The sequence below is a fragment of the Lichenostomus cassidix genome, unplaced genomic scaffold (genome assembly GCF_008360975.1).
Source record: "Lichenostomus cassidix isolate B80296 unplaced genomic scaffold, HeHo_3.0 HiC_scaffold_37, whole genome shotgun sequence".
In the NCBI taxonomy this organism is placed as follows: Eukaryota; Metazoa; Chordata; class Aves; order Passeriformes; family Meliphagidae; genus Lichenostomus; species Lichenostomus cassidix.
Genome location: NW_028147279.1, coordinates 790347 through 813075, shown reverse-complemented (window position 1 = coordinate 813075; position 22729 = coordinate 790347). Strand labels below are relative to the sequence as shown.

The 22729-nt window shown below is 43.2% G+C and overlaps 1 protein-coding gene across 1 annotated transcript; it reads right to left on the bottom strand.

The window, feature by feature from the left end:
- Positions 1-1676: 1676 nt before the first annotated feature.
- Positions 1677-20448, bottom strand: BCL3 (BCL3 transcription coactivator). The gene is made up of 10 exons (XM_085044649.1): positions 20076-20448; positions 16959-17094; positions 13781-13889; positions 11894-12050; positions 11711-11806; positions 9079-9167; positions 7121-7198; positions 5552-5719; positions 3413-3467; positions 1677-1922 (listed from the first exon to the last, which is right to left on the bottom strand). The coding sequence occupies exons 1-10, from the start codon at positions 20326-20328 to the stop codon at positions 1702-1704; spliced, it is 1362 nt and encodes a 453-aa protein (XP_084900775.1). The 5' UTR covers positions 20329-20448; the 3' UTR covers positions 1677-1701.
- Between the last annotated feature and the right edge of the window lie 2281 nt (positions 20449-22729).

Here is a 22729-nt window from a genome sequence, read left to right as displayed (position 1 = left end):
TCTGGGAATACCTGGGAAACACCTGGGGACACCTTGGGGACATCTGGGAATACCTGGGGATACCTGGGGACACCTCAGGGACACCTTGGGACACCTGGGGACACCTTGGGGACACCTTGGGGACTTTGGAATAAAGCTGAGAGCGAAATGAGAGTGTTGGAGTTTCTTGGGGACACCTGGGGACACCTGGGGACACCTGGGAAATACCTGGGGACACCTTGGGGACACCTGGGGACATCTGGGGACACCTTGGGGACACCTGGGGAATACCTGGGTGACACCTTGGGGACACCTGGGGGACATCTGGGAATACCTGGGAAACACCTGGGGACACTTGGGGACACCTTGGGGACACCTTGGGGACATTGGAATAAAGCTGAGAGCGAAATGAGAGTGTTGGAGTTTCTTGGGGACACCTGGGGACAACTTTGGGGACATTTTAGGCACATTTCGGGTCAATTTGGGAGAGTTTTGGGTCAATTTGGGTCACTTTGGGTCATTTTGGGTCAATTTTGGGTCATTTTTGGTCAGTTTGGGGTCATTTTGGGTCATTTTAGGTCATCTTTTGGGTCAATTTTTGGATTAATTTTTGATGATTTTTGAGCCATTTTTGGGTCAAATTTGGGTCATTTTTTGGGTCAATTTTGGTCAATTTCAGGTCAGTTTGGGTCAATTTTTGGATCAATTTTTGGGGCCAATTTGAGGTCATTTTTGATCGATTTTGGCTCATTTTTGGCTCAATTTTGGGTCATTTTTTGGTCAATTTCAGGTCAGTTTGGGTCCCTCCCAATTCATCCAAGTCCATCCCAGTATAAACCAGTATATCCCAGTTCCATTTTAACCCCTAAAACTCCCATTTTTCACCCCAAAACCGCTGCATTTCTTCCTCCCAGTATATCCCAGTTCAATCCCAGTATAAACCAGTTCCCTTTTACCCCTAAAATCCCCATTTTTCACCCCAAAATCACCACGTTTTCTCCTCCCAGTCCCTCCCAGTTCCATCCCAGTATAAACCAGTATAACCCAGTTCCATCCCAGTATAAACCAGTTCCATTTTCACCCCCAAAATCCCCATTTTTCACCCCAAAAGTGCCACAATTTCTCCTCCCAGTCCAAACCAGTTCCTCCCAGTCTCTTCCAGTTCCATCCCAGTTCATCCCAGTATAAACCAGTTCCCTTTTAACCCCTAAAACTCCCATTTTTACCTCTAAGACTCCCATTTTTACCCCAAAATCTTCGTTTTTCACCCCAAAACTGACACAATTTCTCCTCCCAGTCCCTCCCAGTTCATCCCAGTTCCATCCCAGTCTCTCCCAGTATAAACCAGTATAACCCAGTTCTATCCCAGTATAAACCAGTTCCATTTTCACCCCCAAAATCCCCATTTTTCACCCCAAAAGTGCCACAATTTCTCCTCCCAGTCCATCCCAGTTCCTCCCAGTATAAACCAGTTCCCTTTTAACCCCTAAAACTCCCATTTTTCACCCCAAAATCGCTGCGTTTTCTCCTCCCAGTCCAAACCAGTTCATCCCAGTATAAACCAGTTCCCTCCCAGTCCATCCCAGTCCCTCCCAGTCCATCCCAGTCCCTCCCAGTCCATCCCAGTCCATCCCAGTCCCTCCCAGTCCATCCCAGTCCATCCCAGTCCATCCCAGTCCATCCCAGTTCAATCCCAGTTCCATTTTTTAACCAAAAATCGCTTTATTTCCCGCCCTTGGCGCCCCCTGGCGGCGCTCCGTTCACGCTGCCTTGGCCACGCCCCTCCCGTGGGCGGAGCCTCCCCAGCGCCGCCTCTGATTGGTCCGCGCCGGTCCGGTGGGCGGAGCCTCGCTGGGCGTCAGCCAATGAGCGCTGGGCCGGCGGAAGCTCCGCCCCTTTCACCCCATTGGCTGGGGAAACAGGAGTGGGCGTGGCTTCGTGACCTGTGGGAGGAGTCAGGTTAGGCCACGCCCACCGGGAGCCCAAATTTGGGGGATTTTAGCCCAAAAATGGAGAATTTTATCTTCCAGAATCCCAAAATTGGGGAATTTCATCCCAAAAATCCCCAAAATTTGGGTATTTCATCCTTAGGATCCCCAAAATTGGGGAATTTTATCTTCCAGAATCCCCAAAATTTGGGAATTTCCTCCCAAAACTGGGGAATTTCATCCCCAAAACCCCCAAAATTGGAGAATTTTTCCCCAAAATTTGGGAACTTTGTCTTCCAGGATCCCCAAAATTGGAGAATTTCATCCCCAGGATCCCCAAAAATCCCCCAAAAATCCCAAAATTTGGGAATTTCATCCTTAGGATCCCCAAAATTTAGGAATTTTATCTTCCAGAAACCCAAAATTGGGGAATTTCATCCCCAGAATCCCAAAATTGGGGAATTTCCCCCTGAAATTGGGAATTTCATCCCCAGAACCCCCAAAATTTGGGAATTTTATCTTCCAGAATCCAAAAATTTAGGGAATTTCCTCCCAAAATTGGAGAATTTCATCCCCAAAAACCCAAAATTGGAGAATTTCCTCCCAAAATTTGGGAACTTTGTCTTCCAGGATCCCCAAAATTGGAGAATTTCATCCTCAGGATCCCCAAAAATCCCCCAAAAATCCCAAAATTTGGGAATTTCATCTTCCAGAACCCCAAAATTTGGGAATTTCCCCCCAAAATTGGGGAATTTTGTCTTCCAGGATCCCAAAATTGGGAATTTCATCCCCAAAATCCACAAAATTGGGGAATTTTATCTTCCAGAAGCCCAAAATCTGGGAATTTCTCCCTAAAATTGGGGAATTTTATCCCCAAAAACCCCCAAAGTTTGGGAATTTTATCTTCCAGAACCCCAAAAATCCCCAAAAAAACCCCCAAATTTGGGAATTTCATCCCCAGGATCCCCAGAATTTCCCCCAGGAATCCCAAAATTTGGGAATTTTGTCTTCCAGGATCCCAAAATTGGAGAATTTCATCCCCAGAACCCCAAAATTAGAGAATTTTTCCCCCAAATTTGGGAATTTCATCCCCCAAACCCACAAAATTGGGGAATTTTATCTTCCAGAACCCCAAAAATCCCCAAAAAATCCCACAAAAAACCCCAAAATTGGGGAATTTCATCCCCAGGATCCCCAAAAATCCCCCAAAACCCCCAAAATTGGGGAATTTTATCTTCCAGAATCCCAAAAATTAGGGAATTTCCCCCCAAAATTTGGGAATTTCATCCCCAGGATCCCCAAAATTTCCCCCAGGATCCCCCAAATTTGGGAATTTCATCTTCCAGAACCCCAAAAATCCCCCAAAAAATCCCCAAAATTTTGGAATTTCATCCCAGGAACCCCAAAATTAGGGAATTTCCCCCCAAAATTGGGGAATTTCATCCCCAAAACTTTGGAATTTCATCCCCAAAATTTGGGATTTTCCCCCCAAATTGGGGTCTCACCATTCGGGGTCTCCTGGGGGATTCTCGAGGCTTTTCCTCGCAGGATGTCAATCACCTGGGGGGGGAAAAGGGCGTGGTCAGAAAACCCCAAAAAAATCCCCAAAATTCGACCCCAAAATCCCCAAAATTTGACCCAAAAATCCCAAAAATTTTACTCGAAAAATCCCCAAAATTCGATCGTAAAATTCCAAAATTTGACCCCAAAAAACCTCAAAATTTGACCTCAAAATCCCCAAAATTTGACCCCAAAATTCCAAAATTTTACCTGAAAATCCCCAAAAATCGACCCCAAAATTTGACCCCAAAATTCCCCAAAATTTGACCCCAAAATCCCAAAATTTTAGCCAAAAATCCCCAAAATTTGATCTCAAAATTTGATCCCAAAATCCCAAAATCTGACCTCAAAACCCCCAAAATTTTACCCAAAAAAATCCCCACAATTCAACCCCAAAATTGGAGCCCAAAATTCTGAAATTCGACCCCAAAATCCCCAAAATTTTACCCGAAAAATTCCCAAAATTTGACCTCAAAAATCCCCAAAATTTGACCACAAAAATCCTCAAAATTCGACACCAAAATCCCCAAAATTTTACCCTAAAATTCGACCCCAAAATCCCCAAAATTTGACCCCAAAAATCCTGAAAATTTGACCCCAAAATACCAAAATTTTACCTGAAAATCCCCAAAATTTGACCCCAAAATTCCAAAATTTGACCCCAAAATCCCCAAAATTTGACCCCAAAATTCCAAAATTTGACCTCAAAATGCCCAAAATTCGACCCAAAATCCCCAAATTAAACCCCAAAATATCAAATTTGACCCCAAAAAACCCTCAAAATCCCCAAAATTCGACCCCAAATCTCCCAAAATCCCCCCAAAAATTCCATTTTAACCCCAAAAATCCCCCTAAAATCACCCCAAATCACCCTAAAATTCCCAAATTTTCCCCAAATTTCACACCTGAGCCCCAGAGCTCACCTGAGCACTCACAGCCACACCTGCTGGGGTGTCGTTCAGCAGGTTTGAGATCCCAAAACCCCCAAAAATTCCATTTTAACCCCAAAAATCCCGCAAAATCCACCTTAAATCACCCCAAATCACCCCAAATTTTCCGAATTTTTCCCCAAATCCCCTCACCTGTCCCCTAGCTCACCTGGGCGCTGGCAGCCACACCTGCTGGGGTGTCATTCTGCAGGTTCCTCACCCCAAATCCCCCAAAATCTCCCAAAATTCCCCAAAAAATCCCCAAAAATCACCCAAAAATTCCCCAAATCACCCCAAAATTCTGGAATTCTCCCCCCAGATCCCCTCACCTGTCCCAGAGCTCACCTGGGCACGACACCCCGGCAGGTTTGGGATCCCAAATCCCCCAAAATTTCCCAAAAATCCCCAAAAATCCCAAAAAAATCCCCTTTAAATGCCCCAAATCTACTTCAAATCACTGAAAATTTCCAAATTTTCTCCAAATTTCACACCTGTCCCCTAGCTCACCTGAGCACTCACAGCCACACCTGCTGGGGTGTCGTTCTGCAGGTTCCTCACCCCAAATCCCCCAAAAATCCCATTTAAACACCAAAAATCACCCAAAATTCTGGAATTTTCCCCAAATTTCACACCTGAGCCCCAGAGCTCACCTGGGCGCTTGCAGCCACACCTGCTGGGGTGTCATTCTGCAGGTTCCTCACCGCAAATCACCCAAAAAATTCCATTTTAACCCCAAAAATCCGCCTAAAATCACCCAAAATTCCCGAAATCACCCCAAATTTCACACCTGAGTTCCATAGCTCACCTGGGCACTCGCAGCCACACCTGCTGGGGTGTCATTCTGCAGGTTCCTCACCCCAAATCCTCCAAAGTCTCCCAAAAATCCCCCAAAAAATCCCAAAAAATCCCATTTAAACGCCAAAAATCACCCCAAAATTTCCGAATTTTCCCCAAATCTCACACCTGAGCTCCAGAACTCACCTGAGCACTCACAGCCACACCTGCCGGGGTGTCGTTCTGCAATTTCTCACCCCAAATCCCCCAAAAATCCCAAAAAAATTCCATTTAAATGCTGAAAATTCCCCTAAAATCACCTCAAATCACCCCAAAAATTCCGAATTTTTCCCCAAATTTCACACCTGTCCCCTAGCTCACCTGGGCGCTGGCAGCCACACCTGCCGGGGTGTCGTTCTGCAGGTTCCTCAGCCCACAATCAGCCCCTGAGCGCAGCAGCAGCTTCAGCAGCCGCAGGAATCCTCGTCCAGCCGCGGCGTGCAGAGCCGTGCAGCCCGCGTACGATTGGGAATTCACGCTGGCGCCGCGCTGGGGAGGCAAAATTTGGGTTTGGAACCCAAAAATTCAGATTTGGGACATCCTGAAACCCCCCAGAGCAAGAAAATCCCAAAAAAACCCCCAAAAAACAACCCAAAACCACAAAAAACAACAAAAAAACCCCAAAAAACAAACCAAAAAACCAAAAAAAACCCCAAATTCCCAAAAAACAACCCCAAAAAACCCCAAAAAAACCCCAAAAAACAACCCAAAAACCACAAAAAAAAAAAACTTAAAAACCAAAAAAAAAATTCTAAATCCTGCATAGGATTGGGAGTTGACACTGGAGCCGCACTGGGGAGGGAAAATTTGGGGGTTGGGAGCCGAAAATTGGGGTTTGGGACCCAAAAATTCGGATTCAGGATACCTCAAAACCCCCCAAGACATCAGAGCCAAAAAAACTCCAAAAACAACCCAAAAATCCCAAAAAACCCCAAAAACCCTGAAGAAAATAACCCAAAAAATAACACATAAAAGCCCCAAAAAATAACCCAAAACCCAAAAAAAGCCCCCAAATAACAACCCAAAAACCCCAAAAAAACCCCAAAAAACAACCCAAAATTCCCCAAAAACAACCCAAAAAAAACCCCCAAAAAAACCCAAAAACGAACCCAAAACCCCCAAAAAAAACCCCAAACAACCCCAAAAAATAACCCAAAAAACCCAAAAAAAACAACCCCAAAACCCCCAAAAAACAACCCAAAAACCCAAAACAATAAATCTAAAATCCACAAAAAATCCCATGTAGGATTGGGAGCTGACGCTGGCGCCGCGCTGGGGAGGGAAAATTTGGGGGTTGGGACACGAAAATTGGGGTTTGGGAGCCAAAAATTTGGGTTTGGGACATCCTGAAACCCCCTGGGAGAGAGAAACACGAAAAAAACCCAAAAAACCCCCAAAAACAACCAAAAAAACTGCAAAAAACAACCCAAAAAACCAAAAAAATAACCCAAACCCAAAAAAAACCCAAACAAAAAACCCAAAAAACAACACAAAAACACCCCAAAAACCCCAAAACCCCCAAAAAACCCAAAAAGAACCCAAAACAACCAAAAAACCCCAAAAATAACAAAACCAAAAAAACCCCAAAAAAACCCAAAAAAATAAATCCAAAACCAAAAATCCCCAAAATTCCCCAAAAATCCCCAAAAAATCCCTTAAATTCAAAAAAAATCCCCAAAAAATCCCTGAAATCCCAAAAAAACCCCAAATTCCCCAAAAATCCCCAAAAATTCCCAAAAAATCAAAAAAATCCCAAAAAATTCCCAAAAAATCCCCCCAGAATAAAAAAAAATCCCCAAAAAACCCCAAATTCCCTCCCAAAAATCCCAAAATTTCCCCCAAATTTCCCAAAAAATCCCCAAAAATCCCCAAAATTCCCAAATTTCCCACCTGCAGCAGCAGCTCTGCCATCTCCAGGCTGTTGTTCTCCACGGCGTGCAGCAGAGGTGATCTCCCGCTTTTGATGTCCTGAACCCCAAAATTTCCCCAAAAAAACCCCAAAATTCCACCTCGGCGCCTTTCCCAAAATTCTCAGCGTCCCAAAAAACCCCCGGGAAGCTCCGGGAGTCCCAAAAAAATCCCCAAAATTTGACCCCAAAATTCGACCGCAAAATTCCAAAATTTTACCCCACAAATCCCCAAAATTTTACCCGAAAAATCCCAAAATTTTACCCGAAAAATCCCCAAAATTTGACCCCAAAATTTGACCCCAAAAATCCCCAAAATTTGACCCCAAAATCCCCAAAAATTTGACCCAAAAAATCCCCAAAATTTAACCCAAAAATTTCCGAAATTTGACCCAAAAAATCCCCAAAATTTAACCCAAAATTCCCAAAAAATTTTACCCCAAAAATCCCCAAATTTGACCCTAAAAATCCCCAAAATTTTACCCAAAAAATCCCAAAAATTTGACCCCAAAATTTGACCCTAAAATCCCCAAAATTTTACCCAAAAATCCCCAAAATTTGACACCAAAATTTGACCCCAAAATTTGACCCCAAAAATCCCCAAAATTTGACTCTAAAATCCCAAAATTTGACCCCAAAATCCCCAAAATTTCACCCCAAAATTTGACTCTAAAATTCCAAAATTCGACGCCAAAATTCCCAAAATTCGACCCCAAAATTCCAAAAATTTGCCCGAAAAATCCCCAAAATTTGACCCCAAAATTTGACTCTAAAATCCCAAAATTCGACCCGAAAAATCCAAAATTTTACCCGACAAATCCCCAAAATTTGACCCCAAAATTTGACTCTAAAATCCCAAAATTTGACCCCAAAAATCCCCAAAAATTTACCACAAAAATCTCCAAAATTTGACACCAAAATTTGACACCAAAATTTGACTCTAAAATCCCCAAAATTTTACCCCAAAAATCCCCAAAATTTTACCCCAAAAATCCCCAAAATTTGACCCCAAAATTTGATTCTAAAATCCCAAAATTTGACCCGAAAAATCCCCAAAATTCGTCCGCAAAATTGGAGCCCAAAATTCCAAAATTTGACCTCAAAATTTCAAAATTTTACCCCAAAATCCCCAAAATTATTCAACCCCAAAATCCCCAAATTTTACCCGAAAAATCCCCAAAATTTGACCTCAAAATCCCCAAAATTTGACCCCAAAATCCCCAAATTTTACCTGAAAATCCCAAAAATTCGACACCAAAACTCAAAAATTTGACCTCAAAATCCCCAAAATTTCACCCCAAAAATCCCCAAAATTTGACCACAAAATTTGACTCTAAAATCCCAAAATTCGACCCAAAAATCCCCAAAAATTGACCCCAAAAATCCCAAAATTTGTCTCTATAATCCCAAAATTCGACCCCAAAATTCCAAAATTTTACCTGAAAATCCCCAAAATTTTACCCGAAAAATCCCCAAAATTTGACCTCAAAATTCCCAAAATTTGACCTCAAAATCCCCAAAATTTGACCCCAAAATCCCCAAATTTTACCCGAAAAATCCCCAAAATTTTACCCGAAAAATCCCCAAAATTTGACCCCAAAAATTTTACCCCAAAATCCCAAAATTTCACCTCAAAATCCCCAAATTTTCACCCAAAAATCCCAAAATTTGACCCAAAAATCCCCAAAATTTGACCCAAAAATCCCCAAATTTTACAAAAAAATCCCCAAATTTTACCTGAAAATCCCCAAAATTTGACCAAAATCCATTATAAAATTCCAAATTTACCAATCCCCAAAATTCGACACCAAAACTCCAAAATTTTACCCCAAAATCCCCAAAATTTTACCCAAAAATCCCAGGAACTCTCCCAAAATTCCCAAATCCCCCAAAATCCCCCAAAAATCCCCAAAAATTCCCCAAAATCCCCAAATTTCCCACCACGGCATCCACGTCGGCTCCGTGCTCGAGCAGCAGCAAGACGCTCTCGCGAGATTCTGAGCTCACGGCCACGTGCAGGGGGGTCAGCCCTGGGGGGGGAGGGGCGCTCAGAGACCCCGCCCCAAATTTGGGAGGGGCGGGGCCCCGAAATTCCCGCCAAAATCCGCGAAATTCCCGCCAAAATCCCCGAAATTCCCGCCAAAATCCCCGAAATTCCCGCCAAAATCCGAAATTCCCGCGAAATTTGCTTGTTTTGGAGCAGCGACCCCTCCCCAAATTCCCGAGAGCCCTCCCCAAATTTGGGGGGGCGGGGCCCCGAAATTCCCGCCAAAATCCCCCGAAATTCCCGCGAAATTCCCGCAAAATTCCCGCAAAATTTGCATGAAATTCCCGCGAAATTCGCCCGAAATTCCCGCCAAATTCACTCATTTTGGAGCAGCGACCCCTCCCCAAATTTGGGGATGTCCCGATCCCAAAATTCCCGGGAAATTCGCCTGAAATTCCCGCCAAATTTGCCCGAAATTCCCGCCAAATTTGCCCGAAATTCCCGCAAAATTCCCACGAAATTTGGAAATTTGGGGAGGGGTCCTTCACCCCCCCGAGACCCCTCCCCAAATTTGGGGGGTCCGGAACCCGAAATTCCCGCGAGATTTGCCCAAAATTCCCGCGAGATTTTCCCGAAATTCCCATTTTTAGGAAGTTCTTTCCCCCAGTTTTTGGGATTTTTTTCTCCTCAATTTTCGGAATTTTTCTCCCTAATTTCGGGATTTTTCCCATCAAATTTCGGGGGGTTTTTTCTCAATTTTCGGGATTTTTATCCCCTAAATTTCGGGATTTTTCTCCCCAAATTTCGGGACTTTTCTTCTCAATTTTCGTGACTTTTCCCCCGAATTTTCGGGATATTTTCCCACAATTTTCCCCAAATTTTCCCCGATTTTTCCCCAAATTTTCCCCTAAATTTTCCCCAATTTCCCCCCATATTTCAGGACTTTCCCCCCCAATTTTCTCCGATTTTTCCCCAATTTTCGGGACAATTTCCCCCAAATTTCAGGACATTTTTCCCCGATTTTCCCCAAATTTTCCCCAAATTTTCTCTGATTTCCCCCCAAATTTTGGGACTTTTTCCCCCCAAATTTCGGGACATTTTTCCCCAATTTTTTCCCCAAATTCCCCCCAAATTACCGGACATTTTCCCCAGTTTATCCCCAAATTTTCCCCAAATTTTTCCCCAATTTTTCCCCAATTTTTCCAATTTTTCCCCAATTTTTCCCCAATTTTTCCCCAATTTTTCCCCCAATTTTCCCCATTTCCCTCATTTTTTCCCCAAATTTCCGGTTTTTCCCCAAATTTTTCCCCCAATTTTCCCCCATATTTCTCCAAATTTTCCCCAATTTTCCCCCAAATTTCCCCAATTTTCCGATTTTTCCTCCAGTTACTTTCCATTTTTTCCCCAAATTTTCTCCATTTCCTAAATTTTGGGCATTTCCCCCAAATTCCACTCCAAATTTCTCCTTTTCAATTTTTCCCCAAATTTTTTCCCCAATTTTTCCCCAATTTTCCCCAAATTTCCCCAATTTCTCCCAATTTTTCTCCCAATTTTCCCCAAATTTTCCCCAAATTTCCCTCAAATTTTCTCCAATTTTTCCCCAATTTTTGGTTTTTCCCCTTTGGGAATTTTCCCCAAGTTTCCCCCTATTTCCCCAATTTTCGGCATTAATTTTTTCCCTCAATTTTTCCCCAATTTGATTTTCCCCATTTTTCTCCCAAATTTTCCCCGATTTCCTCCCATTTTTCCTCTGACTCCCAAATTTCCCCAAATTTCGGGATATTTTCCATCCGCCCATTTCTCAAGACTTCCCTATTTCTCCCAATTTTCGGGATATTTTTCCCTATTTTTCCCTCCAAATTCCTAATATTTGATGCATTTTCCCCAAATTTCGGGAATTTTCCCCAATTTCCCCAATTTTTCCCCAAATTTTTCCCCCAAATTTCCTCAAAATTTATTCCATTTTTCCCCAAATTTTCCCCAAATTTTCCCCAATTTTTCCCCAAATTTTCCCCAAATTTCCTCCATTTTTGACTCAATTTTTCCCCAATTTTCCCCAAATTTTCTTCAATTTTTCCCCAAATTTTCCCCACATCTTGCTGGATTTTTCCCCAAATTTTCCCCAGTTTTCCCAATTTTCCCCCAAATTTCCCCCAAATTTCAGGACATTTTCCTCCAATTCTGCCCATTTCCCAAATCCTCCAAATTTCCACCAATTTTTCCAATTTTTTCCCCCTCAAATTTTCCCCAAATTTTCCCCTAATTTTCCCCCAATTTTTCCCCCGATTTCCTCCCAATTTTTCCCCAAATTTTCCCCCAAATTTCCCAAATTTCCCCAAATTTCCCAAAATCCCCAATTTTTCCCCAAAAATCTCCAAATTTTCTCCCCAAATCCCCAAATTTTCCCAAATTTCCCCAAATTTTCCCCCAAATCCCCAATTTTCACCCAAATTTCCCCAAATTTTGCTCAAATTCCCCAAATTTTCTCCCAATTCCCCCAAATTTTCCCCAGATCCCCAAATTTTCCCCCAAAAATTTCCCCAAATTTTTCCCCCCAAATTCCCAAATTTTCCCCAATTTCCTCACCCTCATAATCCCTGGCCTGCAGATCCGCCGCTCCCCCTGCGCTCCTCAGCAGCTCCCGCAGCACTCGGGGGCGTGGCCCCGCCGAAGCCCCGCCCCCTTGCGAAGCCCCGCCCCCTTGCGAAGCCCCGCCCCCTGCCGAAGCCCCGCCCCCCGCCGAAGCCCCGCCCCCTGCCGAAGCCCCGCCCCCCGGCGCAGCCCCGCCCCCCGGCAGGTGAGTCCCGCAGGCCAGGTGAGCGCAGGTTCTGCCCAGCCGGTCCGGAGCCATGGGCGAGGCGCCGTGGGCGAGCAGCAGCCGCACCAGGGCTACCTGCCCGGTGATCACCGCCAGGTGCAGAGGGGTCTGCGGGGGGGGGACAGGTGAGAGGGTGTGGTCAAGGGGGGAAAGGGGCGGGGCTCCAGCTGCCTCGGTTTCCTCATTTTTCCCCAATTTTTCACCCATTTTTTCCCCATTTTTCACCAATTTTTTGCCTTTTTTTTCTCCCATTTTTTCCCAATTTTTCCCATTTTTCACCAATTTTTGCCATTTTTTCTCCCATTTTTTACTCATTTTTTCACCAATTTTTTGCCATTTTTTCCCATTTTTTCCTCATTTTTTCACTCATTTTTTGCCATTTTTCCCCATTTTTTCCCATTTTTTCCCATTTTTCCCCATTTTTTCCCATTTTTTCTCCCATTTTTTGCCATTTTTTCTCCCATTTTTTGCCATTTTTTCCCCATTTTTTCCCCATGTGGTGAAAAGGTGAGTGGGTGTGGTCAGGGGAGGGGCGTGGCCAAGGTGGGCAAAGGGGCGGGGCTTAATCTGCCACTTTTTCCCTGTTTTTTGTCTTTTTTTTCCCATTTTTTACTCATTTTTTCACTCATTTTTCACCTGTTTTTTCACTATTTTTCCCATTTTTCACCAATTTTTGCCATTTTTTCTCCCATTTTTTACTCATTTTTTCACTCATTTTTCCCATTTTTTCCCATTTTTCCCATTTCTTCCCATTTTCCCCCATTTTTTGCCATTTTTCTCCCATTTTTTGCCATTTTTACACATTTTTTCCCCATTTTTTGCCCATGTGGTGAAAAGGTGAGTGGGTGTGGCCAGGGGGTGGGCGTGGTCAAGGTGAGATGGGTGTGGTCAAGTGAGGAAAGGGGCGGGGCTTTAGCTGCCTCGTTTTCCCCTTTTTTTTCTGCTTTTTTTCCATATTTTTCCCCATTTTTCCCATTTTTTCACCATTTCTTCCCCATTTTTCCCATTTCCCCAATTTCCCCCAATTCCCCAATGTCCCAAATTTTCCCAATTTCCCCAAATTTCCCCAATTTCCCCAAATTTCCCCAATTTCCCCCAATTTCCCCCCAATTTCCCATTTTCCCCCAATCCCCCCAATGTCCCAAATTTTACCAAATTTTCACAATTTCCCGATTTTCCCCGATTTTCCCAATTCAATTTCCCCCATTCCCCAAATTCCCCAATTTTCCCAATTTCCCCAATTTCCCATATTTCCAAATTTTCCAATTTTTCCAATTTTCCTCAATTTTCCCATTTTCCCAAACCCAATTTTTTCCCATTTCCCCAATTTCCCTAAATTTTCCCCAATTTCCCCATTTCCCATTTTGCCCCAATTTCCCAATCTCCCCCAATTTTCCAAATGTTCTTTCCCAAATTTCCCGTTTTTCCCCCATTCCTCTAATTTTCCCAATTTCCCAATTTTCTCATTTTCCCCAATTTTCCCAATTCCCCATTTTTCATTTCCAATTTCCCATTTTTCCCAATTTCCCCAATTTTCCCAAATTTTCCCAATTTCCCCCAATCCCCCCAATATCCCAAATTTTCCCAAATTTTCACAATTTCCCGATTTTCCCCAATTTTCCCAATTTCCCCCAATTTCCCAATTTTCCCCATTTCCCAGATTTTCCATTTCAATTTTTCCCCAATTTCCCCCAATCTCCCTTTCCTTTTCCTCCATTTTCCCAATTTCCCCAATTTTCCCCTTTTTTCCCCCAATCCCCCCGATAACCCAAATTTCCCAAATTTTCCCAAATGTCCCCAAATTTCCCAAATTCCCCGTTTTTCGCCCCAATTCTCACCTGTCTCAGGTGGTTGTACACGTCCAGCTCCCTCCCCCCCCGCAGGAACAGCGCCACCAAGCGGCGGGCGACCAACAGCGCGCCCTGGGCGACCGCGATGTGCAGCGGGCTGGAATTGGGGAAAAAACGGGAAAAAACGGGAAATTTGGGGAATTTGGGAAAGTCTGGGGGAATTTGGGGGAATTTGGGGAAATTTGGGGAAAATTTGGGGAAATTGGGGGAAACTGGGGGAAATGGGAAAAATTGAAATTTCCCCAAATTCCCCCCAATTTCCCCAATTTCCCAAATTTTCCCAATTTTCCCATTTTCCCAAATTTTCCCAATTTTTCCAATTTTTCCATTTTCCCCATTTTTCCCAATTTCCCCCATTTTCTCCCAATGTCCCAAATTTTCCCATTGGGAAATTGGGAAATTTCCAATTGGGAAAAATGGGGGAAATTGGGGGAAATGGGAAAAATGGGGGGAAAAGGGGAAAATTGGGAAATTATGACATGGGAAAGAGGGAAATTTGGGGAAATTTGGGGAAATTTGGGGTCGGGGATATTGGGAAAAATAGGGGGGAAAGGGGAAAATTGCAGAAAATTCGGGGAAATTTGGGGAAATTGGGGAAAATTTGGGTTGGGGACATTATGTAAAATGGGAAAAACGGGAAAATTTGGGGAAATTCAGGGAAATTTGGGAAAAATTGGGGTTGGGGATATTTGGGATATTGGGGACATTGGGGAAAAATGGGAAAATCTGGGGAAAATTGGGGAAATTTGGGGGGAAAATGTGGGATTTGGGGACATCAGGGAGTTCTGGGGACACTCGAGGCTCCCAAATGTCCCCAAAATGTCCCAAATTGTCCCAAATTTCCCCAAAATATCCCAAAATGTCCCCAAAATGTCCCCAAATGTCCCTAAATATGTCGAAAATGTCCCCAAATGTCCTCAAATGACTCCCAAATGTCCCCAAAATGTCCCAAAATATGTCGAAAATGTCCCCAAATGTCCCCAAAATGTCCCCAAATGCCCTGAAATGTCCCCAAAATGTCCCAAATTCTCCCCAAACCCCCCCGATTTGGGGTGGGGGAGGGGAAGAGTCGGCCTCGCCCCTCCCCCCGCGCGGTTCCCGTAAAGGGGCGTGGCCTGGGCGATGACGTCATCGCGGCGCGGGGAATCCCCGCCTGGGGAAGGGGGGGGGGAGGGGCGGCCTGGGGGTTCCCACGGGTTTTTTGGGGGAAATTTGGGGAATTTGGGGGAAATTTGGGGAAATTTGGGGAACCCGAGAGGTTCCCACGGGTGGGGAGGAGGTTTGGGGGTTCCGAGGGGAATTTGGGGGATTTTTGGGGTATTTTGGGGGTTTTTGGTTTTTTTGGGGTTTTTTCGGATTTTTTGGGGGGTTTTGGGGTTTTTTGGGGTTTTTTTTCGGGATAGTTTTGGGGTTTTGAGATATTTTGGGGTTTTTTTGTGTTATTTTTGGGGTTTTGAGATATTTTGGGGGATTTTTTTGGGGGGTTTTGGGGTATTTTTGGAGATGTTTTTGGGGTTTTGGGGTATTTTTTGGGATTTTTTTGGTTTTTTGGGGGTTTTTGGGGATTTTTTGGGTGGTTTGGGATAATTTTTGGGATATTTTTGGGGGTTTTTTGGGGTTTTTTGCGTTATTTTTGGGTTTTTTGGGATATTTTTGGGGGTTTTGGGATATTTTTTGGGGTTTTGAGATATTTTTGGGGTTTTTGGGGGTAATTTTTGGGATTTTTTGGGGTTTTTTTTGATTTTTTGGGGTGTTATTGGGGTATTTTGGGGGTTTTGGGGATTTTTTTGGGGTTCTTGGGGATTTTTTGGGTGGTTTTGGGGTAATTTTTGGGGGTTTTTTGGGGTTTTTTGCGGTATTTTTGGGAGGTTTGGGATATTTTTGGCAGTTTTGGGATTTTTTGGGGGTTTTTCTGGATATTTTTGGGGTCTTGAGTTTTTGGGGGTTTTTTTGGATTTTTTTTTGGGTTTTTTGGGGTATTTTTGGGGTTTTTTGGGGTTTTCTAGGGGTATTTTTGGGGAGGTTTTGGCGAATTTTTGGGGTTTTTTTGGGGGGTTATTGAGGTATTTTTTTGGGTTTTGGGGTATTTTTGGGGTTTTTGGGGATTTTTTGGAGATTTTTTTGGATTTTGAGGTATTTTTTGGGAGGTTTTGGGGTAATTTTTGGGATTTTTTTTGGTTTTTTGGGGTTTGGGATTTTGGGGGGTTTTTGGGGATTTTTGGGTTTTTGGGGTATTTTTTGGGGTTTTAGGATATTTTGGGGGTTTTGGGTATTTTTGGGAAGTTTTGGGGAATTTTTTGGGGTATTTTTGGGGGTTTGGGGTATTTTTGGGAGGTTTTGGGGTAAATTTTGGGATTTTTTTGGTTTTTTGGGGGTTTTGGGGGATTTTTTGGGGTTTTTGGGATATTTTTGGGGTTTTGAGATATTTTTGGGGGTTTTGGGGTATTTTTTGGGGAGGTTTTGGGTATTTTTGGGATATTTTTAGGGATATTTTTGGGGAGGTTTTGAGATTTTTTTTGGGCTATTTTTGGGGAGGTTTTGGGGTAACTTTTGGGGTGTTTTGGGGTATTTTTTTGGGATATTTTTGGGGGTTTTTTGGGGTTATTTTTCGGGTTTTGGGGATATTTTTAGGGGAGGTTTTGGGTATATTTTGGGATATTTTTGGGAGGTTTTGTTTGTTTTTAGGGGTACTTTTGGGGTGGTTTTGGGGTAATTTTTGGGGTATTTTGGGGGTTTTTAGGGGTATTTTTGGGGTTTTTTAAAGGTGATTTTTGGGACATTTTTGGGGTAATTTTAGGATATTTTTTGGCTATTTTTGGGACATTTCTGGGATATTTTTGGGCTATTTTTGGGGATATTTTTGGGACATTTTCAGGATATTTTTGGGATAATTTTTGTGTATTTTTGGGGATATTTTTGGGATAATTTCAGGACATTTTTGGGCTATTTTTGGGGACATTTTCAGCATATTTTCAGGACATTTTTTAGATATTTTCGGGACATTTTTGGGCTATTTTTGGGGACATTTTCAGGACATTTTCGGGATATTTTCAGGACATTTTTGGGATAATTTTGGTGTATTTTTGGGGATATTTTTGGGATAATTTCAGGACATTTTTGGGGTGATTTGGGGGTGTTTCGGGGTCTCCCTCCCCCCGTCACTCACGTGTCACCATCCTCGTCCTGGCGGGTGGCCGCGGCGATGGCAGCAGCCAGGGGGGGCTCGGGGGGGGGGAGGGGCGCCCCGGGGAGCCCCAAAAACCCCAAATTCCGGGGGAAAGCCGGGAGGGGCAGCGGCAGCCCTGGGGAGGGAGAAACGGGGAGAAAATGGGGATTTTGGGGAGAAAAATTGGGAAATTTGGGGAGAAAATGGGAAATTTGGGGAGAAAATGGGGAATTTGGGGAGAAAAAATGGGAAATTTGGGGAGAATTTGGGGAGAAAATAGGAAATTTGGGGAAAATTTGGGGAGAAAATGGAAAATTTGGGGAGAATTTGGGTGAAAAAGGGAAATTTGGGGGGGAAAAAGAGAAAATTTGGGGAAAATTTGGGGAGAAAAAGAGAATTTTTGGGGAGAAAAAGGGAAATTTGGGGAGGAAAATTGGGGAATTTGGGGAGAAAAAGGGGAATTTGGGGAGGAAATGCGAAAATTTGGGGAGAAAAAGGGAAATTTGGGGAGAATTTGGGGAGAAAAGAGGAAATTTGCGGAGGAAAAGGGAGAAGAAAGAGAATATTTGGGCAGGAAATGGAAAATGTGGGGAGAAAATGGAAAATTTGGGGAGAAAAAAGGGAAATTGGGGGAGAAAAATGGGAAAATTTGGGGAGAAAATGGGAAAATTGGGGAAAATTTGGGTGAAAAAGGGAAATTTGGGGAAAATTTGGGTGAAAAAGGGAAATTTGGGGAGAAAAAGAGAAAATTTGGGGAAAATTTGGGGAGAAAAAGAGAATTTTTGGGGAGAAAAAGGGAAATTTGGGGAGGAAAAGGGAGAAGAAAGAGAATATTTGGGCAGGAAATGGAAAATTTGGGGAGAAAAAAGGGATATTTGGGGAGAAAATGGAAAATTTGGGGAGAATTTGGGGAGGAAAATTGGGAAATTTGGGGGGGAAAAGAGAATATTTGGGGAGAAAAAGGGAAATTGGGGAGGAAAATTGGGGAATTTGGGGGAGGAAATGCGAAAATTTGGGGAGAAAATGGGAAATTTGAGGAGGAAAATTGGGAAATTTGGGGAGAAATTGGGGAGAAAAAGGGAAATTTGGGGAGAATTTGGGAAATTTGGGGAAAAAAAGGAAATTTGGGGAGAATTTGGGGAGAAAAATGGAATTTTTGGGGAGAAAAAAGGAAATTTTGGGGAGAGAAAGGGAAAATTTGGGGAGAAAAAGGGAAATTTGGGGAGAAAATTGGGCAATTTGGGGAGGAAAAGAGAAATTTGGGGAGGATTTGGGGAGAAAATGGAAAATTTGGGGAGAATTTGGGGAGGAAAAGAGAATTTTTGGGGAGAAAAAGGGAAATTTGGGGAGAAAATGGGGGAAGAAAGAGAAAATTTGGGCAGGAAATGGAAAATTTGGGGAGAAAATGGAAAATTTGGGAAGAAAAAAATGAAATTTGGGGATAGAAAGGGAAAATTTTTGGAAGAAAAACGCAAATTTGGGGGAGAGAAAGGGAAATTTGGGGAGAAAAGGGGAAATTTTGGGAAAAGAGAAAATTTGGGGAGAAAAAAGGAAATTTTGGGGATAGAAAGTGAAAATTTTGAGGAGAAAAAAGGAAATTTTGGGGAGAAAAAGGGAAAATTTATGGATAAAAAGGGAAAATTTGGGGAGAGAATTGGAAATTTGGGGAAAAAAGGGAAAATTTGGGAAAGAAAAGGAAATTTTGGGGAGAGAAAAGGGAAATTTGGGAAAAGAGGAAATTTTGGTGAGAGAAAGGGAAAATTTGGAGAGAAAAAGGAAAATTTGGGAGAAAAAAAGAACATTTGTGGAGAAAAAGGGAAATTTGGGGAGAAAAAAGGGAAATTTGGGGAGAAAAAGGGAAATTTTGGGAGAAAAAAGGGAAATTTGAGGAGAGAAAGGGAAAATTTGGGTAGTAAAAAAGGAGTTTGGGGAAATAAAGGGAAAATTTGAGGATAGAAAGGGAAATTTTGGGGAGAAAAAGGGAAATTTTGGGGAGAAAAAGGGAAATTTTGGGGAGAAAAAAGGGAAATTTGGGAGAAAAAAAGAAAATTTGGGAGAAAAAAAGGAAAATTTTGGATAGAAAAAGGAAATTTTGTGCAGAAAAAAGGCAATTTCGGGACAGAAAAAGGCAATTTTGGGATAGAAAAGGAAAATTTGGGGAGAGAAAAGGAAAATTTGGGAAAAGAGAAAATTTGTGGAAAAAAAAGGAAATTTTGGGGAGAAAAAAGGAAAATTTGGGGAGAAAAAGGGAAAATTTGGGGAGAAAAAGGGAAATTTTGGGAGAAAAAAGGGAAATTTGTGGAGAAAAAAGGAAATTTGGGGATAGAAAAGGAAATTTTGGGGATAGAAAGTGAAAATTTTGAGGAGAAAAAAGGAAATTTTGGGGAGAAAAAGGGAAAATTTATGGATAAAAAGGGAAAATTTGGGGAGAGAATTGGAAATTTGGGGAAAAAAGGGAAAATTTGGGAAAGAAAAGGAAATTTTGGGAAGAGAAAGGGAAAATTTGGGGAGAGAAAGGAAAATTTGGGAGAAAAAAAGAAAATTTGTGGAGAAAAAGGGAAAATTTGGGTAGTAAAAAAGGAGTTTGGGGAAATAAAGGGAAAATTTGAGGATAGAAAAAGGAAATTTTGGGGAGAAAAAGGGAAATTTGGGAGAAAAAAAGAAAATTTGGGAGAAAAAAAGGAAAATTTTGGATAGAAAAAGGAAATTTTGTGCAGAAAAAAGGCAATTTCGGGACAGAAAAAGGCAATTTTGGGATAGAAAAGGAAAATTTGGGGAGAGAAAAGGAAAATTTGGGAAAAGAGAAAATTTGTGGGAAAAAAAGGAAATTTTGGGGAGAAAAAAAGGAAAATTTTGGGGAGAAAAAAAGGAAAATTTTGGATAGAAAAAGGAAGTTTTGTGCAGAAAAAAGGCAATTTCGGGACAGAAAAGGCAATTTCGGGACAGAAAAGGCACTTTCAGGACAGAAAAAGGCAATTTTGGCTAGAAAAAAAGCAATTTTGGGACAGAAAAAGGAAATTTTGTGCAGAAAAAAAGCAATTTCGGGACAGAAAAAAGACAATTTTTGGGTCTCCAAAGCCCGGGGGTGGGGGGAGGGGGGGGATCTCTCTCTCTCACCTGCGTCGCCCCCAAATTTGGGGACTTTGGCGGAGATTTTGGGGTTCCCGGGCGGGCTGGGGGAGGGGCGGCTCGCCCCCTCCCCAAAACTTCTCCCCAAAACCGAGCGGCGTTTGCGCAGCGGCAGCGAAGCTTCGTGGCGGTGGGAAAAAAGCCGATTTTGGGGGGATTTCGGGGGGTTTTGGGGGGATTTGGGGGGGTTTTGGGGACCCCCGCGGCGCGTGCGGAGATCCACCGGTAGCTCCTCGGCCATGGGGGGGTTCGGGGGGTGTCGCCTTGTCCGAAATTTGGGGTTTTTTGGGGTTTTTTTGGGGTTTTTTGGGGTTTTTTCGGGTCTGGGGTGGAGGAGTTGGAGAGGGAGAGGAAATGAGTGGGGAATCCCCCGGTGGGGGAGGGGCGGGGCTTTCCCTGCCCCTCCCCCACCCCGCCAGGGCCACCCCCCCGGTTGGCCACGCCCACCTGGGGGGTGGGGGAGGGGCGGGGAAAGGGGGTGGGGAGAGGAGAGAGGAAATGGGGAGGATCGGCCCGAAAATCGGCGAGAAAAGCTGCGAAATTGAGCCGAAAATCGGCACGAAAACACCCAAAATGAACCCTTAAACCCCAAAATCGGCCCGAAAACACCCAAAATCGACCCTAAAACCTCCAAAATCGGCACGAAAACACCCAAAATCGGCACGAAATCCCCAAAATCGGCTCTAAAACACCCAAAATCGGCCCTAAAATACCCAAAATCGGCCCGAAATCCCCAAAATCGACCCGAAAATCGGCGAGAAAAGCTGCGAAATTGAGCCGAAAATCGGCCCGAAAACACCCAAAATCGGCACGAAATCCCCAAAATCGGCACGAAAACACCCAAAATCGACCCTAAAACCTCCAAAATCGTCCCTAAAACACTCAAAATCGGCCCGAAATCCCCGAAATCGGCCTGAAAACACCCAAAATCGACCCGAAAATCAGCGAGAAAAGCTGGAAAATTGACCCAAAATCGCCCCGAAATCTCCAAAATGGACCCAAAATGGACCCAAAATTGCCCCGAAATCCCCAAAATTGGCACGAAATCCCCAAAATCGGCACGAAAATCGGCGAGAAAAGCTGTAAAATTGACCCGAAATCGGCACAAAATCCACAAAATCGACCCAAAATCTCCAAAATCGACCCGAAAATCGGCGAGAAAAGCTCTAAAATTGACCCAAAATCGGCACAAAATCGCCAAAATCGGCCCTAAACTGCCGAAATTGCCCCAAAATCGGCCCTTAAACCCCCAAAATCCCCCAAAATTGCCCCAAAATCCACCCAAAATCGGCCCTAAAGCCCCCAAAATCAACCCAAAATGGACCCTAAAACCCCCCAAATCGGCCCTAAAACCTCCAAAATCCCCCCAAAATCAGTGCCGAAATCTTCCCAAATCGCCCCAAAATCGGTGTCACCTCCGAACCTAAGACTGTCCCCGAAATTGCACCAAAATCGCCCCAAAATTGGCCCTAAAAGCCCCAAAATCGGCCCAAAATGGACCCTAAAACCCCCGAAATCGACCCAAAATTGCCGCAAAATCCCCAAAATCTGCCCAAAACCCCCAAAATCGACCCTAAAACCTCCAATATCAACCCAAAATTAGCCCTTAAAACCCCCGAAATCGACCCAAAATTGGTGCCTCTTCTGGAGCCAAACTCCCCCCGAAATCACCCCAAAAACCTTCCAAATCTCCCCGAAATCGACCCAAAATCGGCCCTAAAACCTCCAAAATCGGCGCCAAAATCCTCCCAAAAATCCCCCAAAATCGGCGCCTCCTCCAGACCGAAATTCTCCCTGAAATCTCCCTAAAATTGACCCCAAAATTGCTCCTAAAATCCCCCGAAATTCCCCCAAAATCGGTGCAGAAATCTCCCCCAAAATCTCCCCCAAATCCTCCCAAATTGGCCCCAAAATCGACCCTAAAATCCTCCCAAAACCTGCCTCAAAATCTCCCCCAAATCGCCCTCAAATCGCCCCAAAAAACCCCAAAATCCCCCAAAAAAACCCCCAAAAAAACCCCCCAAATTGCCCCAATTCTCCAAACCACGCCCACCGCAAATTTTCCGAATTTTGGGATTTTTATCCCCAAATTTATTTGGGATTTTATTCCAAATTTGGGATTTTTTATCCCCGAAATTTTTGGGAATTTATTCTGAATTTTGGGATTTTTATCCCCAAAATTTTTGGGAATTTATTTGGGAATTTATTCTGAATTGGGGATTTTTATCCTCAAATTTATTTGGGAATTTATTTGGGAATTTATTTGGGAATTTATTCTGAATTTTGGATTTTTTTCCTCAAATTTATTTGGGAATTTATTTCCGAATTTTGGAATTTTTTCCTCAAATTTATTTGGGAATTTATTCAAAATTTGGGATTTTTATTCCCAAAATTTTTGGGATTTTATTTGGGAATTTATTCCAAATTTGGGATTTTTATCCCCAAATTTGTTTGGGAATTTATTCCGAATTTTGGAATTTTTTCCTCAAATTTATTTCAGAATTTATTCCAAATTTCGGATTTTTATTCCGAAATTTATTTGGGAATTTATTCCAAATTTTGGATTTTTATCCCCAAAATTTCTGGGAATTTATTCCAAATTTTGGGACCCCAAAAATATCCCCAAAAATGTCACCTGGGAC

Bases quoted from the DNA above. Each gene is read 5' to 3' on its own strand.
- BCL3 (XM_085044649.1), bottom strand. From the start codon at position 20,328: ATGGCCGAGGAGCTACCGGTGGATCTCCGCACGCGCCGCGGGGGTCCC. The intron at 17,095-20,075 runs GTGAGAGAGAGA...CTCCCTCCCCAG, and splicing joins CAAATTTGGGGGCGACGCAG to GGCTGCCGCTGCCCCTCCCG. The intron at 13,890-16,958 runs GTGAGTGACGGG...CCCCAATTCCAG, and splicing joins CAGGACGAGGATGGTGACAC to CCCGCTGCACATCGCGGTCG.